Source organism: Somniosus microcephalus, chromosome 7 (assembly GCF_052327205.1).
Source record: "Somniosus microcephalus isolate GS21.2 chromosome 7, FLI_Smic_1.0, whole genome shotgun sequence".
Classification (NCBI taxonomy): Eukaryota; Metazoa; Chordata; class Chondrichthyes; order Squaliformes; family Somniosidae; genus Somniosus; species Somniosus microcephalus.
Window position 1 is genome coordinate 263,389,809 of NC_140993.1, and position 19,903 is coordinate 263,409,711.

General features: G+C 45.2%; 1 protein-coding gene across 4 annotated transcripts in view; it reads right to left on the reverse strand.

The window, feature by feature from the left end:
* Positions 1 to 19,186, reverse strand: part of col14a1a (collagen, type XIV, alpha 1a) — a 278,665-nt gene extending 259,479 nt beyond the window's left edge. For 3 of the 4 annotated variants that reach the window (XM_085993691.1, XM_085993690.1, XM_085993693.1), the window contains exons 1-3: positions 19,079 to 19,186; positions 10,821 to 10,949; positions 1,315 to 1,431 (exon numbers count right to left, since the gene is read on the reverse strand). In XM_085993691.1, the coding sequence (XP_085849817.1) occupies positions 1,315 to 1,431; positions 10,821 to 10,911 (208 nt within the window). In that variant the 5' untranslated portion in view covers positions 10,912 to 10,949; positions 19,079 to 19,186. The remainder of the gene's footprint in view (positions 1 to 1,314; positions 1,432 to 10,820; positions 10,950 to 19,078) is intronic. The other variant, XM_085993692.1, reaches the window with a different exon arrangement.
* Positions 19,187 to 19,903: the final 717 nt, after the last annotated feature.

The window sequence follows — 19,903 nt, forward strand, 5'->3', positions numbered from 1 at the left end:
ATAGACCAGTTGGGCCGAATGGCCTGTCTCGGTGCTGTAAAACCCATGTAATTCTTTTTTTTTCCATTCATGGGATGTGGGCGTCGCTGGTATGGCCAGCATTTATTGCCCATTCCTAATTGCCCTTGAAGAAGGTGGTGGTGAGCCGCCTTCTTGAACCACTGCAGTCCATGTAGTGAAGGTACCCCCACAGTGACTTTGTCGTAGTGGTTTGGTGGAACAGAGTGACCATTTCAGCGGGCAGTTAAGAGTCAACCACATTGCTGTGGGTCTGGAGTCACATATAGGCCAGACCGGGTGAGGACAGCAGATTTCCTTCCCTAAAGGATATTAGTGAACCAGATGGGTGTTTATGACAATCCAGTAGCTACATGGTCACCATTACTAATACTAGCTTTTAATTCCTGATTTATTTAATTAACTGAATTTAAATTCCACAGCTAGCCGTGGTGCGAGTTGAACTCTCGCCTCCGGTTCATTAATCCAGGCCTCTGGATTACTAGTCCACTATGCTACCATTCCCTCAATAATCACCCTCATGACATCAGACCTTTTGGCCTTAGGAGTTGTCTTCCAGTATCACTGATTGGCCTATTTTACGATACCACCACTTCCTGTTGGTTATTATCCACTAGCTTTTAATGCAAGGAAACTGTTATTGAAAGGAGAAAAGAAAGAAGCATAGTATTCAGATGGTAGCATGCTTTCCCAGGGTTGGACAACTCTGGCTTGTCTCTCAGTCCATAACCAACCCCTACCCCCACCCCACATACCAAATGCTGCTTTCAAGTATCTCCCCATCAAATTTACTAAGGCGAATTTTAGCCTAACTCCCCGAGCAGGAATCCCACAGGATTGGGTGGGAATGCCGGTTTTACACCCTGCCCAATATCGACTTCATCGGAGAGTAGTATCAGACAGGAGGTAAAACCAGCATTGCTCCTGATCCAGCCAGTTTCCCAATGGGCGGGTTAGGTTAGAATTGACCCCCGCGATCTTTTTTTAAATAAATCTTGGATAATGTTTAATTGACTATTATGTACTCACCTCAGACTTCCCTTCCCCCTCCCCTTTAAACACAAGTACGTGCCTATAAAGATTGAACACTAAAGCGATGCGGGAACATGGTATGACCTGCTGGCACCAAATGTAATACAAATCTTAAATGATATGAAAAGAATCTTTTAAAATAATGTTATTTTTAAATGAGTTTCACAAGCAGAACTCTAACTAAACCAAACGGAAGCAAAGATAATACGCGTTGGTTAAAAAAAAGAAGCTAAATAGTATAAAATGCGGGATAAACATTCTTACCTACAACTGGTGTCACGGTTAATCTGTATTCCTGAAATCTGCCCCTAGGGGTTTTCCATGTAATCTTAACACTGTCCTGAGACACTATAGTAAACTTTAATCTTGTTGGAGAGGCAACTACATGATGTACAAAAAAGAAAAGAAAATGAACTAAACATTTGAAACGGATGTAGTCATTATATCAGAACGTGAAGAGAAACAATTCACACACAATCAACAGAGCAAGCACAGTCAGTCAGTCATTAACATGAAGAATTATGACACAACAAACTAAAACTAGCACAATATTTACCAGGGCTCTAAACCATTCGTGCTGACTGGCTGCTCAGGAACCCTATGTGAATAAAATCGAAATATCCAAATCCATGGAACTACCCATGTTTCTTTGAAATGCACAGTGAGTTTAAAATGGCAATTGCACACAATATAAAAATATGCTCTGTTTAATCGCCAACAGTGTAGTGTAGAGCCCTGTTTCAAACACGGTACAAACAACTGTATTAGTTTGTATAATGAAAAACTACTTTCTAAGCAAGTTATTCCAAAGGATACTTTCTATATTTTAACAATGATCTATACAGTAGAAGAGAATGACATAAGATGAAGTTGTGTGGTGCTGGAATGCATAAAGAGACTATGCATTTCTCTGCCACCAAACATACAATCCTTATAAATTGTCCTGCTACTGAAAAAGTTTTTTTTTTTCTTTAAAGAAGGGTGAGGGAATTCTAACCCAAGCCTTCACCTCTTTTATGTTTAAGACTTGCCTATTTCATGAGGAAGCAGAAATGAGTTTGTTATCCATCACCAAAAACCCAAACAGTTAATTAACTGAACTAACACGGCAAACTCAGGGGTCATAACTAGGCAGAGAGCTTTGGGATGCAGTGAAGTCATGGATTGTGTAGATCCAAACGTCCACCTTAAAATAGAAAAGTTTGTATGACAATGGCTACAGATCCAAGAACCTGGGACCCTTGGTGCCTCTTAGCTATGACCCTTGATCTTGAAAAAAACAAATGCACAAACCAACATACAAGTCATCTAGTATCGCTACGATGATACAAACATTAATGGTTTTGTGCCAAAATACAACTATGCTTAACTGGTTATTATAGCATTGACGGCGCCCAATCGTAAACAAAATTATTTTTGGTGCAGTTGTTAATAGCTGATCTATAAGAATATTTTGAATGATATTTTACATTAGCAAACAGATGGATTGCGTAAACTCTAAGCTTTAGCAAATGGAGTATTTTGTGCAGTTTGCTCTGCAGTTCATAGTGCTCAAGAGCGACATGCTTTGGTCTGTCTGTAAAGGTTTTATGGTATGCCAAGGTTCGGTCCACACAAGTCTGTAGCCTTCGCTGTATTGTAGACAAGCCAAGACTGCTGTCTGATGAAAAATGAGGATGGAATGATTTAAGTTATCTCCATGGAAATACTAGCAGAATTCCAAGACCACGACATGGAAATAACACTGGAGCCATCCACACCTCTTCTGATGCCTCTTGGATGAGAACACACTGATGTGTGTTAACTATTTAACTGCTAACGCTGTTGGGGGTTGGAGTAACAGATGATTCCGATCCTTAATGGATTAACAAATATGATAATGGTCGGCCACACCTTGATTTTAAAATTCTCGTCCTTGTTTTCAGATCCCTCCACAGCCTCGGCCCTCCCTATCTCTGCAATCTCCTCCAGCCCTACAACCCTCCGGGATCTATTTGCTCCTCCAATTACGGCCTCTTGCGCATCCCCGATTTTCATCGCTCCACCATTGGCGGCCGTGCCTTCAGTTGCCAAGGCCCTAAGCTCTGGAATTCCCTCCCTAAACCTCTTTGCCTTTTCTCTCTCCTCCTTTAAGTCGCTCCTTAAAATTTGACCAAGTGTTTGGTAAACCCGTCCTGGTGGGCCGAAATTTGCGGTCGGAGGCGTACCTCCAGAGTACTCCTCCGACCTGAAAAAAAATCCCGCTGACTCCCGGGCTTCGGAGTCTTCGGGTCCTGGGCCTGCAGACGTATGCCTACATAAAGGCCCACCGATCCCAGGGATCCAGGCGGTTCGCAAGCATCCCTGGGATCACGTGTGCCAGGTCAACCTATTAGACAGGAGGATTCCTCATAAGCATACGGGGATTCCAAGAACGGAATCCCTATAAGCTTATGAGAAATCCCCAAATAATTAAATAACTAACACAATTCTGATAAAATAAATATTCCCATGTTCAACATTAATTAAGAGTCCCCTTTAATTAAGCATTTAAAATAAAAATTTAATTTTTTGAAAAATAATTTTAAACATTTTAATCCAGGCCAAAATTTCCATGAACTAATTTTAAAGGCTCTTGGATGTTTTAATCATTTTTTAAATTTTAGTTTAACATTTATTTTAACCCTTACGCTGGTTAAAAAGCCGGCCTTCTGCCTGCTCTTACCGGGCGTGGGGGTTTGGTGGGCATTCGCTGGGCAGTTGTCAACTCTGCGCCAGCGAACGTGTTTTTGGGGAGCAGGCGGACGATCTGAGGGCTTATGGCGGCGTACCGCCATCGGTCCCGCAAAATCCAGGCCGATGTCTCTTTATGTGGCTTGGGTGTCAAACGTTTGTCTGATTAACGCTCCTGTGATGCGCCTTGGGACGTTAAAAGTGCTATATAAATGCAAGTTGTTGTTGTTGTAAGCCCCCGTAACATTTCGATTTGCATTAATTTCTAAGTCAACACACACGGCGGTAAATATTTGTCTCCGCTGCCTGGTCATTAATCTGGCAACGCAAATGGGATTGCGCAGCTGCTGGCGAACCTGCCCGGTTTTTATCCCATCGAGTGATTACTGCCCAGGTGGTGAAGGTGAAAATTACCCTCATGGTGAGCTAATAAAGTACACCTTTGGTATAGCATTAGTGATTGTCATAGAGTTATACAGCACAGAAAGAGGCCCTTCGGCCCATCGTGTCCGCACCGGCCATCAAGCCCTGTCTATTCTAATCCCATTTTCCAGCACTTGGTCTGTAGCCTTGTATGCTATGGCGTTTCAAGTGCTCATCTAAATGCTTCTTGAATGTTGTGAGGGTTCCTGCCTCTACCACTCTTTCAGGCAGTGAGTTCCAGATTCCAACCACCCTCTGGGTGAAAATGTTTTTGCTCAAATCCCCTCTAAACCTCCTGCCCCTTACCTTGAAACTATGCCCCCTGGTTATTGACCCCTCTACTAAAGGGAAAAGTTCCTTTCTATCTACCCTATCTACGCCCCCTCATAATTTTGTACACCTCAATCAGGTCCCCCCTCAGCCTTCTCTGCTCTAAGGAAAACAACCCCAGTCTGTCCAGTCTCTCTTCATAGCTGAAATGCTCCAGCCCAGGTAACATCCTGGTGAATCTGTCATGTTTGCCCCTACTAGAAAGTCACAGATTTAACTTCCAAGGCTCCTTGCCCTATCTCCTCTCCTAGAAAATTACGGGGTGTGCAATTTCTCAAGTTTTGCTCTCTTGGAGAAGCATTGCTCCCTACTGTGAGCGGCAGTGTCACTCCTTGTCATTCTGTAGAAGGCCAAGAGCAATCAAAGACTGGACTGGACTTCTAAAGGTATATTGGGGATAGGTTGTAAATGAAGATAAAGAAATGGCTGTTGAGTTAAATGGATATAATGCATCTGTTTTCACTTTTGAAGATAATATGGCAATCTCTCCTGTCTTACCAAATAGCTCAAATTAGAAGTAATAGTTGAAATTGTGGTTGCCAAAGTTGGGCTTGGCATCAACCTTAGTTCAGTGTAGCACTGCAATCTCTGAGTCATATAGTCATGGGTTTCAGACAAAACTGTAGAGAATTGAGCAAACCTTTGAAGATGGCAGGACAGCTTAACAAAGCAAATAATAAAGTATGTGGGATTCTGGGCTTTATAAATAGAGGGATAGAGTACAAAAGCCAGGAATTTATGCTAAACCGATATAAAACACTAGTTCGGCCCCAGCTGGAGTATTGTGTCCAATTCTGGGCACCACACTTTAGGAAGGACGTGAAGGCTTTGGAGAGGGTGCAGAAGAGATTTACTAGGATGGTTCCAGGGATGAGGGGTTACAGTTACATGGATAGACTGGAGAAGCTGGGGTTGTTCTCCTTGGAGCAGAGGAGGCTAAGGGGAGATTTGATAGAGGCGTTTAAAATCATGAAGGGTTTAGATAGAGTAAATAAAGAAACTGTTTCCAATGGCCGAAGGGTCGATAACCAGAGGGCACAGAGTTAAAGTGATTGGCAAAAGAACCAGAGGCGACATGAAGAAAAACCTTTTAACGCAACGAGTGGTTAGGATTTGGAATGCACTGCCTGATGGGCTGGTGGATACAGATTCAATAGTAGCCTTCAAAGGGGAAATTGGATAAATACTTGAAAGAGAAGAAATTGCAGGGATATGGGGAAAGAGCGGGGGAGTGGGACTAACTGGATTGATCATTAAAAGAGCTGGCGCAGACTCCTTCTGTACTGTTCTGTTCTGTGATTTATACTGTATGTGGCTCCCAAGACTTCATGGTACATAATGACAAAAGGCTGGACACCCTTGGTTTAGGCTTCAACACCCCCTCTCAACACCAGGGAAAATGTCTAGGATCGAGCGCCCCAGTCTTTAAGAGTTTGATGGTTAGGTGAGTAAAGTTGGTATCTTAGTTTATTAAACAAATGATTTCCAGATTATTTTCTTCAGTTGTAAAATTATCGCCGCATCTATCAATGATCTCCTGGCTCCCACCCAGTGTTTTCAAAAGTAGGTGTAAGGAATTGTCCGTATAGAAACGATTCCATTCTAGTGCAGAGAAGCATTTTGGCACAAAGTTCCTTGTTTCTTGCTGAGACCCAGGGGGGCAATCAATGCCAACACTCAGACAAAACGAGACAAAGATGATAGTTATGTGTTCACCAACCTGATGATGGCACCTTTTTTTTTCAGTTGCTCTTTATTATCCTTGGAGCGAAAATCTTGCGTTCCCCCCCCCCCAAAAAAAGTACTGGTGCCCAAATTTGGGTAGCAACTTGGCGTCAAAACAGCCAATAGAATGGCCGCATTGAAAAAGCGAAGTGTAACTGTGTAGAATGGGTCTGCAAGAATATCCAGCTGAGACGCCTGCAGCTTTATTAGCACGCTCGACCAGAAAAATGCCCCCCAGAACATTGAAGGTTTGACAGATAAATTGCTTTTTTTTAAAAGAAAAATAATTATGTAGGAATGCAGCCCTGCAGCACCGTCAAAGGAGGCGACTTTATTAACCTTACAGAAAAGTAGGTTGCTAGCTGGTTAACTCTCCAAGGTCCATAGTTCTGTTCATCGAAAGTTAAAATGCTTGCATTTGTTGCAAATCCTTTTAAAAAGAAATCTACATCTGCAAAGTCTAATTGTGCGTATGAAATTAAACACATTTTATGTAAAGGTACAAGTGTTGAGGTGTGGAAAGCAAAGGCAAGCAATGCAACTATGTGCTTGGGTGATGCAGCATTAATTAATTGCACAATACAGATCTGCTTAAAATCTTCAAAACAAATGCGATCTTTCTATTAGAGGCCATGCAAAAAGTGACTTCATAGTGGGAACTGATTTTACTGTCGTGTAGCTGCAAGGTCATGGAAGAATGAAGTTTACTGGATGAACCCTGTTTCTTTCCTGTTATGCAAGACCTTGGTTTAATATTGGACGAGACCCCACATGGCACAGCGTCCCTGATGCTCACTAGAGTCACCACATTGCAAACCACTGAATGATGTATGTTTTTTGGAAGTTTGCAATTGAATGTTCCCAAATGTTCTGACTGCAGACTTCACAGAAGCTCAAGTGAAGGAGTTCTCGGCTCTCGACCCAGGAGGTTATCGGCTCAATTCCCAGGACTGAGCCCGTGTGGGCCTGTTCTCAACCCTGGCCGCCACATGGAATGAAGCCATCCATCTTCAGGAGAGGTGAAACAGCTAGAAGAATCTAATTTACTCCGCTTATCATTGCACCTCCCTGTTGGCACACCACAGAGACAAGCGTGCGGGGTGTGTGCAAGAAAGTGGCACCAACGGGCATGACATGGCAGGGGAGGAAGATATGTAATTTTCTGGGAATATGAATCTCCCAACCTTAAAGAGTGAACCACTTTGACCTGCTTATCTCAATATAAAAAAAACGTGTAACACTCGCTGCCCCACCTCCATTTTATTTCTAATGCCTGAATAAGTTTGTTGAAACTTTCAATATTAATTAATAGAAATTCATTTAAACAAATATCTGCATTTGTGACAATCTTTAACACTGCTTTCACATGTTGAGACAAATACTTCATGGGATTATGCATGCACAAAAACAATGTCATTTCATTCACAGATTATAATTTAACTGATTGTTGGTTTTAGTTCATTGTGTTTATATTAATTTTACCTGATGTGTTCAGAATTCATACACTATGTGTGTTCTACCTTAACACAGCCACATTTATTCATATATATATGTATAAAATCCTGTGGCTAAGATAATTACAGCAATCTGTTTCCAAATGATTATTGTCCTGTAATTGTCTAACAGGTATATCACCAAACATTTTAAGAACTCTTTTGAGGAATGTTATATCTATTAGATTATTGAGAAACAAACTGACTGTATTTTTTCATTGTCACAAATTGTGTTTGATACCAAGCAATTAAGACCATGCAACAAACAACAATTTTTGTATTAAAATTCACTAATGCAAAAATAAACAGGAACTAATTCTATCCAACAAAATGTATATATATTTTTTTTAAAGCTGCCTTTTGCATCAATTCCTTCCTTTTTAAACTAGTTGGAAAAAAACTGCCTTTTCAGATCACCATATCTCCAAAACCATGACTCTGTTTTTATGCCCCATAATCCGAGCTCGGTTTGTATTGGTCTTAGATTCAGTTGTGTAGGAAATGCATTTACCTGTACATTAAAGGGACAACATTCTTGTAAGAGAAATTGGTGTCAGATATTTAGGTGACCTCTTGCAAAGGCCAAGCAGATAAATAAAAAGTGAAATTAAAAAAAAAACTGTCCAGGTGACCTCCTAACAAGCAACGTCAAGTGACTTAAACAAGTCAAAAGTGCAGGGCATGAGCTGCATGAATGTGTTCGGAATTAATAGAGTTTTCATAGTATGGTACACTGCTATTACTTGTCATGTTTTTTGCGAAACTGATTTTGCCAAAATACAGCCATAAACGTAATCGGCTAAATTTCTATGGGTGCAATGTTCTCATATGCACCCTAATACCGACATATTATGGCACAGCATTTAAAAGACAATTTGCAGGGTGATGGTGAAAGAGCAGGGGGAGTGGGACTAATTGGAGAGCTCTTTCAAAGAGCTGGCACAGGCACGATGGGCCCAATGGCCTCCTTCTGTGCTGTATCAGTCTATGATTCTATGATGATTCCATTAAGTACATCAACATGGTTAATGTCTGTAACACTGAATGGATTTTGATATTTCCCTGGCTATCACTTTGTTCTTGACATGAGTTGTAGGGAATAATATACATTTAATTGTTTCCATGCCTGGAATGACTAATAGCTCATTAGAGAGTAAAGAGAGAAAAACTTATCTCATCAACAACATGAGACAGTGCTGATTTATATTTCCAATAACCAGGACTGCCCAGAGACGATACTTATGACAGAGCAGCAACCACGACACACAGTCCCACCATCGTCCTCCTAGGATGTGGTGCCTATTTTAGGAACCTCAAAGGGATGAGGGACAGAGTGAGCTCTACCAGCATGTGAATCTAAAGGCTTCTAGCCCCCAGGCCAGCAGCTAACCCACTAAACTATCCAGCACTCATTAAAGGGAGAGATGGAAAGCAAAATTAAATACGTTACAGGCCAACAGGTTTTCATTTTTATCCCCCATTCTTCACCCCACCCCCTCCCCAAGTTTAGTTCACCAAACAGCTCATAAATGGTCATATCGTGAGTGAGTTACAGTGACCCTCAAGGGTGGAAATATGGTCCAAACATAGCGTATTTTTAACACTTGTAGTTGATTTACAACTGAAAATTTATAGAAGTTTTTAAAACATTTCAGCCAAACAAATTTGGTCGATACAGGTAGACTATCCTTTATCCGAACTTCCGAAAACCGAAAACCTCTAAAAACCGAAAGTTTTTTTGTTCAGCGTAAGTCGTGCGCACGACATGACCAGAGTGGCGCACGACTTACGCTGAGCAGGGCAGAGGGTCACAGAGTTCCCTCCTGGGTAGGAGATTGCAGGCCGAGCCGGGCAGTGTGAAGGAGGTACCGGGAGAGTGAACCCAACAATACAGCGGCCCGTCCGATATTCTTTTCTCCCGACCCCCCGCCCCCGACCCCGACCTCCCCCCCCCGACCCGTCCGATATTCTTTTCTCCCCCCCCCACCCGACCCCCAACCTGATTTGCGGGCCAGCTTAGTAGGAGTCAGCCGATATCCGGCTTTCCAGAGAAGCAGGAAGGGGAATGAGACACGGAACAGTCGCAAGAGGTAGCCTGAACTTTTACAATTTATATTAAATACAAATTTCCCAGTCTTATAATAATACCTTCTGAAATCCGAAAAATTCCGAAAACCGAAACTCAGCTGGTCCCAAGGCTTTCGGATAAGGGATAGTGTACCTGTACTACGTCGGAATGTTACTTTGTTACTGTGCTATCACGTGAGTGGAAGTAGGATTTTATTTCCACCGGTACTTGTTCCACATACTTGTTACGATGCCCCTTTATCAGTCGAGAGGCTAAGTGACATGTACACTACAGCACTAGTGGCCACACGAAACGGATTCACTTCGCACAGAAGCTGTGTTAAATGCAAAGGCAGGGTCCACGCTGACCCTTTTATTCCAGTTAGATCCGACCCTAGCTCCAGACTTACTAGTGACGGTGCAAAGGAAAAGCGATTTGAGCCTGCAACTGCAAGCGTAAATGGAGCCAAAGTTTTACTAAGTGCTGACAGATGGTCAGGTATGAGACAGCTCAAACCGTGTGTGCTGAAAATACCTGATGTGATATCCTGATATGAAAAAAATGTGACATGAGATTTTATAACATTCTTTAGTGCATGACTGTCAAAATAACATCGGCTGCTGTAGTTTACGCGGCAGAATGAAAACACAACGTTATAGAAAGGTAATCAGATATGCGCCTTCTACAGCTTTACAAGAAGGTTGTTAAAATAGAATGATTGCCCCATTATTCCAATCAGGCAATGGGTTAAATCATGCTGGAAGTGTTGTAAATAGTCACAAAAAGAGCCAATTGCAACCTCAGATTGTTAATATATCAACATATTTTGCATAAACTATTTTACATCTTAGGTTTCACTAAAATAATAAATGACTTTAGAAGGCATGGTCACACAGCAGGTCAAAATGAACATATCCAATGCATTATAAAAGAACTTAAAATCATAGCAAATGATTTGCCCACATCTGCACATCAGAGGGATTTCTTAGCAGTTGATTTTATCTTAACACAACAATTACCTTGACCCTGTGCCTCACTGATGAAATGAGCGGTCACTGCTACAAAGGCCAGGAGAAGGGAGGTCCCTATTCTGTGTCCAAGGACCTGCATATTTATATCTTGTCTGTGGCTGGGTTTACTCAGCAATCCTGTAAAGGCAACAAGACAGCAATATTACTTAGAAACAGATCATAACTAGTTTACATCATAGCACATTCACTTTTAAATGTAAAGCCTGAAGAGATCATTACATTTGGGAACTTTGCCATCAAGTTGGAAAAAGTCAATCATTAATAATGTGTCATTGTCAGAAGACATCAGTAACGCAAGGCGTGTTCTGTCCCTATGCAGCAATTTTGTAATTCAACTTTTATGCTATACAGCGAACCTTTTTATTCCAACCCATGGTTAGGTCTTGCCTGAGAATGAATTTATTATGGCTTGAGCTCCTCCCCAGTTGTTATGGGGACTTCAGTTGTGACCAGGAAAGTGTTCATTATACAGGGAGGTTTATAATAAAACAACTTGCATTTATGTAACACCTTTATGAAGGGATGTAATCTGTCACCCCTGATCCTCTCTAACTTTTACCGCTGCACTATAGGGAGCATCCTGACAAACTGTATCACAGTATGGTATGGCAGCTGTAGCTACTATTACCGGAAAGCCCTGCAGCGGGTAGTCAAAACTGCCCAACGCATTACCGGCACCCGGCTACCGACCATAGAGCACATATGTCAGAAACGCTGTCTACGGAGGTCACGGTCCATCATCAAAGACCCTACCCACCCCAGCCACAGTCTGTTCGCCCTCCTACCATCTGGGAGACGCTACAGATGCATTCGCACCCGTACGACCAGATTTAGGAACAGCTTCTTTCCCAGGGCTGTCATCCTACTGAGCTCCACAAATAAACTCTAAAGCCTGCACATCTGCCAATGCACTTTATTATGGTCATATTTACGTTAATATACTACAAGCCAAATGTATGTTGAATGTTTAAATGTCTTAATCCAAATGTACACTCTCGGGAGCCGCAAGCCTACATTTCGTTGTACTGCACTTGTGCACTAACAATGACAATAAAAGTTGATTTGATTTTTGATTTGATTTGATTTAACATCCCAAGGTGCTTCACAGGAGCATTTTTATCAAACAGAATTTGACACCGAGCCACATAAGGAGATATTCGGACAGGTGGCCAAAAGCTTGGTCAAAGAGATAGGTTTTAAGGAGCGTCAAGGAAATTAGGGATACGCAAGAGGCCAGAATTCAAGGAGCACAGTGATCTCAGATGGTTATAGGGCTGGAGGAGGGGGCAAGGCCATGGAGGGAGGAAGTCAAGATATTATGTAGTGAAAAAGGGCCATTTGGCCCATCAAGCCCATTCCCCTTCATACTTGTTCTATTACAGTCTATTTCAGGTCTGCTGTAAATACCTTCAGTAGTGTCAGTCGCTCCTGTAAGAGGTTTGAGCATCTTATATTTATGGCAGGTGAATCACACTGCCCTGCATCTACTGGTACGATAGCAGGTCCCAATGGATGTAGTAATGATGCTCCCTGCTGACCCGAACCCTGTGTCTTTTGCACATGTATTTCTTTGATGGTGGGCTAAGCTAACATTAGATGAGGCGTTAAACTGCTTTATTCTACAATAAAATCACCATACAGCATGGTGAACATACAGTGCAATAGTTCAGATGAGATTCACTTTGTTCAATCTATGCAACTTATCCCACTGGACAACATGAAAATAATAATGATGCCATGCAACCCCACTTCAGAGGGTCATCTCGATTCACTTAAACAGACCAACTCCTGTATCTTGCCTTTTTGAGCCAAATGTTTCTGGGAGCATAAGGGATTCAGCTGCAACTCTTGATTGTCTTATTAGGTGTCTGAAATTTCATTTTATTCCTGACCATTCATAGTTAGAAAGAGACCAAATACCTTTGAACGCAATGGTTGTGAGGTGTTTATCAATTACAGAGACAAGCTACCAGTGTTTACAATCTATAAGGAAGCAACATCAAATCTAGTTCATTAATCTGAACGATCTATTGTCTCAGATGCCCCTTTCCTTTAACTTGCAATAATACATAATTCCGTCTCAAGTTTAAAATTCTCACCCTTGTGTTGAAATCCCTCCATGGCCCTCGCCCCTCCCTATCTCTGTAACCTCCTCCAGCCCTACAACCTTCCGAGATCTCTGCGCTCCTCCAATTCTGACCTCTTGCACATCCCCGAATTTAATCGCTCCAGCGTTGGCGGCCGTGCCTTCGGCTCCCTGGAGCCTAAGCTCTGGAATTCCCTCCCTAAACCTCTCCGCCTCTCTACCTCTCTTTCCTCCTTTAAGATGCTCCTTAAAACCGATCTCTTTGACCAAGCTTTTGGTCACCTGCCCTAATATTTCCTTATGTGGCTCAGTGTGAAATCCTGTCTGATTCCGCTCCTGTGACGCGCCTTGGGATGTTTTACTACATTAAAGGTGCTATATAAATACAAGCTGTTGTTTTAAAACATAACTTTCAAAATAGCTTTTTTTCCCAAAATCTTTTCTGTGGAAAAATGGTTAAAAAAAAGACAAGTGAAAAGCGACATGAATTGTACCCAAACCTACTCAATCTCTTGAGTATGGAGAGCAAGACCAAGTAAGTTGCCAAAAAGGAATAGTCTGAAATTTCACCTTTACCCTCCCCCACCAACATAATCGAGCAAAACTCCAGAATATTAAACCAACCTTACTTCCAAACTCACGCTATGTTACTGTGAGCAGTTACATTCCACTCTGGCTCATTCCTGGTTCCGATTCCGTGTTCCAGTATTTCGCCTGTGTATATCCTTACCCTGATAGCATTGATTCCTACTGTTAGCCAATTATCCATCGAGTCCTTTCGGATTTAATTGATACAGTACAAACTGATTTTGCTGGCCGCCCTTTCTACATTTATGTCAAGGGAAGATTTAATTTCCATTCTTGCTCAGGACGTTTTAACGTTGTAATCAAGTCATCGTCATCTGTGCTCACTATCTAAAGTAGCCTGTTTCCAGCCTCTCAAAATGGGTTTGAAATTGTATAAAACAGGAATCACGTGAGAAAATTCTGGACACTCAATGTTACAGGACAAAGTCTAACTGGATATTCCATGGGGAGCTGGGTTATCAGTAATCATTTCGGCAAGTGTTGGGTACAAGAGACACGAGTTATTGCTCTGTTCGGTTTTCTAAATCCTCCCCTATGCTTTTATATGGGATGGTGGAGATTAGAGGCGTCGCTCCAACTCAAATTGAAATTAATCATGTCGCAAAACAGCAGGATCTAGGGTGCCAACCGGCCACACAAACCAAATAACCTCAGCAAGCCAAATCACAGAAGTACTCGCTCCAGTGTAACTGGGACTCACTCCAGTGTAACCGGACTTGCTCCAGTGTAACCGGGATTCACTACAGTGTAACTGGGACCCACTCCAGTGTAACTGGGATTCACTCCAGTGTAACTGGGATTCACTAGAGTGTAACCGGGATTCACTACAGTGTAACCGGGACTCGCTCCAGTGTAACCGGGACTCGCTCCAGTGTCACCGGGACTCGCTCCAGTGTCACCGGGACTCGCTCCAGTGTAACTGGGAGTCGCTCCAGTGTAACCTGGATTCGCTCCAGTGTAACTGGGACTCACTCCAGTGTAACCGGGACTCACTCCAGTGTTACCGGGACTCACTCCAGTGTAACCGGGGCTCACTCCAGTGTAACCGGACTCACTCGAGTGTAACTGGGACTCGCTCCAGTGTAACCGGGACTCGCTCCAGTTTAAGCGGACTCACTCCAGTGTAACCGGACTCACTCCAGTGTAACTGGGACTCACTCCAGTGTAACCTGGATTCGCTCCAGTGTAACTGGGACTCACTCCAGTGTAACCGGGACTCACTCCAGTGTAACCGGACTCACTCCAGTGTAACTGGGACTCGCTCCAGTGTAACCGGACTCACTGCAGTGTAACCGGGATTCACTCCAGTGTTACTGGGATTCACTCCAGTGTAACCGGGATTCACTACAGTGTAACTGGGATTCACTACAGTGTAACCGGGATACACTACAGTGTAACTGGGATTCACTCCAGTGTAACTGGGATTCACTCCAGTGTAACTGGGATTCACTCCATTGTAACCGGACTCACTACAGTGTAACTGGGACTCGCTCCAGTGTAACCGGGACTCGCTCCAGTGTCACCAGGACTCGCTCCAGTGTCACCGGGACTCGCTCCAGTGTAACCGGGACTCACTCCAGTGTAACCGGGACTCGTTCCAGTGTAACCGGGACTCGCTCCAGTTTAAGCGGACTCGCTCCAGTGTAACCGGGACTCGCTCCAGTGTAACCGGGCTCACTCCAGTGTAACCGGGACTCGCTCCAGTGTAACCGGGACTCACTCCAGTGTAACTGGGACTCGCTCCAGTGTAACCGGGACTCGCTCCAGTGACACCGGGACTCACTCCAGTGACACCGGGACTCACTCCAGTGTAACCGGGACTCGCTCCAGTGTAACCGGGACTCACTCCAGTGTAACCGGGACTCGCTCCAGTGTAACCGGGACTCCCGCCAGTGTAACCGGGACTCACTCCAGTGTAACCGGGATTCACTCCAGTGTAACCGGGACTCGCTCCAGTGTAACCGGGACTCGCTCCAGTATAACCGGGACTCGCTCCAGTGTAACCGGGACTCACTCCAGTGTAACTGGGACTCACTCCACTGTAACCGGGACTCACTCCAGTATAACCGGGACTCACTCCAGTGTAACCGGGACTCACTCCAGTGTAACCGGGACACTCTCCAGTGTAACCGGGATTCACTCCAGTGTAACCGGGACACTCTCCAGTGTAACCGGGACTCACTCCAGTATAACCAGGATTTGCTCCAGTGTAACCGGGACTCACTCCAGTGTAACCGGGTCTCACTCCAGTGTAACCGGGACTCACTCCAGTGTAACCGGGATTCACTCCAGTGTAACTGGGACTCACTCCAGTGTAACTGGGACTCACTCCAGTGTAACCGGGGCTCTCTCCAGTGTAACCAGGCCTCGCTCCAGTGTAACCGGACTCACTCCAGTGTAACCAGGATTCGCTCCAGTGTAACCGGAACTCACTCCAGTGTAACCGGAATTCGCTACAGTGTAACCGGGACTCGCTCCAGTGTAACCAGAACTCACCCCAGTGTAACTGGGATTCACTCCAGTGTAACCGGGATTCACTCCAGTGTAACCGGGATTCACTTCAGTGTAACCGGGACTCATTCCAGTGTAACCGGGACTCACTCCAGTGTAACTACGACTCACTCCAGTGTAATCAGGACTCACTCCAGTGTAACCGGACTCACTCCAGTGTAACCGGGATTCACTCCAGTGTAACTGGGACTCACTCCAGTGTAACCGGGATTCGCTCCAGTGTAACCGGGACTCGCTCCAGTGTAACCAGAACTCACTCCAGTGTAATTGGGATTCACTCCAGTGTAACCGGGACTCACTCCAGTGTAACCGAGACTCACTCCAGTGTAACCGGATTCACTCCAGTGTAACCGGGACTCACTCCAGTGTAACTGGACTCACTCCAGTGTAACCGGGACTCACTCCAGTGTAACCGGGCCTCACTCCAGTGTAACCGGACTCACTCCAGTGTAACCGGGATTCACTCCAGTGTAACCGGGACTCACTCCAGTGTAACCGGGACTCACTCCAGTGTAACTGGGACTCACTCCAGTGTAACCGGGGTAACCGGGACTCTCTCCAGTGTAACCGGGACTCTCTCCAGTGTAACCGGGACTCACTCCAGTGTAACCGGGACTCACTCCAGTGTAACTGGGACTCACTCCAGTGTAACCGGGGTAACCGGGACTCTCTCCAGTGTAACCGGGACTCTCTCCAGTGTAACCAGGCCTCGCTCCAGTGTAACCGGACTCACTCCAGTGTAACCAGGATTCGCTCCAGTGTAACCGGAACTCACTCCAGTGTAACCGGAATTCGCTACAGTGTAACCGGCACTCGCTCCAGTGTAACCAGAACTCACCCCAGTGTAACTGGGATTCACTCCAGTGTAACCGGGATTCACTCCAGTGTAACCGGGATTCACTTCAGTGTAACCGGGACTCATTCCAGTGTAACCGGGACTCACTCCAGTGTAACCAGGACTCACTCCAGTGTAATCAGGACTCACTCCAGTGTAACCGGGATTCACTCCAGTGTAACTGGGACTCACTCCAGTGTAACCGGGACTCGCTCCAGTGTAACCAGAACTCACTCCAGTGTAATTGGGATTCACTCCAGTGTAACCGGGACTCACTCCAGTGTAACCGAGACTCACTCCAGTGTAACCGGATTCACTCCAGTGTAACCGGGACTCACTCCAGTGTAACTGGACTCACTCCAGTGTAACCGGGACTCACTCCAGTGTAACCGGGACTCACTCCAGTGTAACCGGGCCTCACTCCAGTGTAACCGGACTCACTCCAGTGTAACCGGGATTCGCTCCAGTGTAACCAGGATTTGCTCCAGTGTAACCAGGATTCACTCCAGTGTAACCGGGACTCACTCCAGTGTAACCGGGACTCACTCCAGTGTAACTGGGACTCACTCCAGTGTAACCGGGGTAACCGGGACTCTCTCCAGTGTAACCGGGACTCTCTCCAGTGTAACCGGGACTCTCTCCAGTGTAACCGGGACTCACTCCAGTGTAACCGGGATTCGCTCCAGTGTAACCAGGATTCGCTCCAGTGTAACCGGGATTCACTCCAGTGTAACCGGGATTCACTCCAGTGTAACCGCGACTCACTCCAGTGTAACTGGGACTCACTCCAGTGTAACCGGGACTCACTCCAGTGTAACTGGGACTCGCTCCAGTGTAACCGGGATTCGCTCCAGTGTAACCGGGACTCACTCCAGTGTAACCAGAACTCACTCCAGTGTAATTGGGACTCACTCCAGTGTAACCGGGACTCACTCCATTGTAACCGGGACTCACTCCAGTGTAACCGGAATCACTCCAGTGTAACCAGGATTCACTCCAGTGTAACCAGGATTCACTCCAGTGTAACTGGGACTCACTCCAGTGTAACCGGACTCACTCCAGTGTCACCGGGATTCACTCCAGTGTAACTGGGACTCACTCCAGTGTAACCGGGATTCGCTCCAGTGTAACCGGGACTCACTCCAGTGTAACCAGAACTCACTCCAGTGTAATTGGGACTCACTCCAGTGTAACCGGGACTCACTCCAGTGTAACCGGGACTCACTCCATTGTAACCAGGACTCACTCCAGTGTAACCGGAATCACTCCAGTGTAACCGGGACTCACTCCAGTGTAACTGGACTCACTCCAGTGTAACCAGGATTCACTCCAGTGTCACCGGGACTCACTCCAGTGTAACCGGGACTCATACCAGTGTAACCCGACTCACTCCAGTGTGTAACCGGGACTCGCTCCAGTGTGTAACCGGGACTCGACCCATCGCTCTGTGTCTCCCACAGAAAAGTTAATCTGGGACTCACTCCGATTCCTCCGCTTTAGAGTGTGATCGACTCTCCGGGAAGCGTGTGCTGGTATTTTTTCAAACCACATTCTGCATAAAATATTTTGTTTAAAAAAGTTATACAAACCGCGCCGACACAAAGGTGGAAACTCGCCTAATCCCCGGGGTCTCTTTGTTTGATCGGCTTGGAGTTCAAAGCCGCAATGAATAGAGTAATTAAAGGAGCGCCGCGGCGGTGGATGGCTGCGCGGCGAGATTGTGGAGAAAGTTTCATTCAATGTTTAAACTGAAGCAGCGAGGCAGCAAGTCGAGGCAGAGACTGCATAACTCTCCGCGTCTCCCTCGGAGTGCAGGTATCCAAGGAGACACCAAACATGTCTCAGGACGAAACAGATGTGTGTCCCAAAGCAACAGCTGGCCCCTGAGCACCTTCTGACACAAAGCCTGCTATTAAAACCCTTCAATAATAACTGTCCGCGTCCTTGCTTTGATGGGTTGGTCAGGACTGACAACTCTTAAAAGAGTTAACTATTTACAACTGGCATATTCTACCTTCAACTTCACAGATGCACAAAACAGTGTCCCTGAGACACTCCTGCGTGAACCCTCCATGGAATAACTTTCTTAAACAATTCTGGGAAGGCGTCTCCTGATCGACATTATTTGATAGGGCTGTAATATTCTTTATTATTAAACAACGATTCACATTTAAAAAAAACAGAGATGGTAAGTCTTTAGCAGAAATAGCTCTGAAAATGCCTTACCCTGGTGAAACGTGAAGCATTGATAATATCAGTTGTTTTCTTTTTAATTTATTTTCTTCTTCCTCGCCGCAAGTGACACTTCCCTTCTCTCTCTCTCTCAGTATATGGGGCTGCAAGACCTGCTTAATCTTTCACTTTCCTCATAGCTCCTCCCTACTCTAGCTGTGAGGAAGACACACAATGCTCACCACAAACCCCTCCCTCCCTCGCCACCCACCCCCCCCCCCCCCGAGCTTCCCTAGGTACACACCCCACCCACCCAGGCCCAGCCAATGAAAGGTCCGAGCAACACATCCCAAAACCTGATTGACAGCTTCCTTTTTTTTTAAAAAGTGGGAGGGGGGTAAAAACAGCGGGCAGTCACATCTCTTTGCCTTTAAGGAGTCACGCCTGCTGTGATAACATAATGAATGAATCTGCCCACAAACAGCAGCGATGAAATGTACTCAGGTAGGCAGCCGAAATGTTAAAACAGGAAAACACATTTGCCTAGTTGGGACCACTCTCTTAGGCTCTAGGCTTAGGCAGTCCCTCGGAACCGAGGATGACTTGCTTCCACATTAAAACTGAGTTCTCAGGTGGCTGATGAGTCCAGTGCGAGACCGACAGTCTCTGTCACAGGTGGGGCAGACGGTGGTTGAAGGGGCGGGTGGGTGGGGTGCTTGGGTTGATGTGCGCTCCTTGCGCTGCCTGCGCTTGGCTTCCGCTTGCTCCCGGCGAAGAGACTCGAGGTGTTCGGCGCCTTCCCGGATGCTTCTCCTCCACTTTGTGCGGTCTTGGGCCAGGGATTCCCAGGTGTCGGTGGGGATGTTACACTTTTTCAAG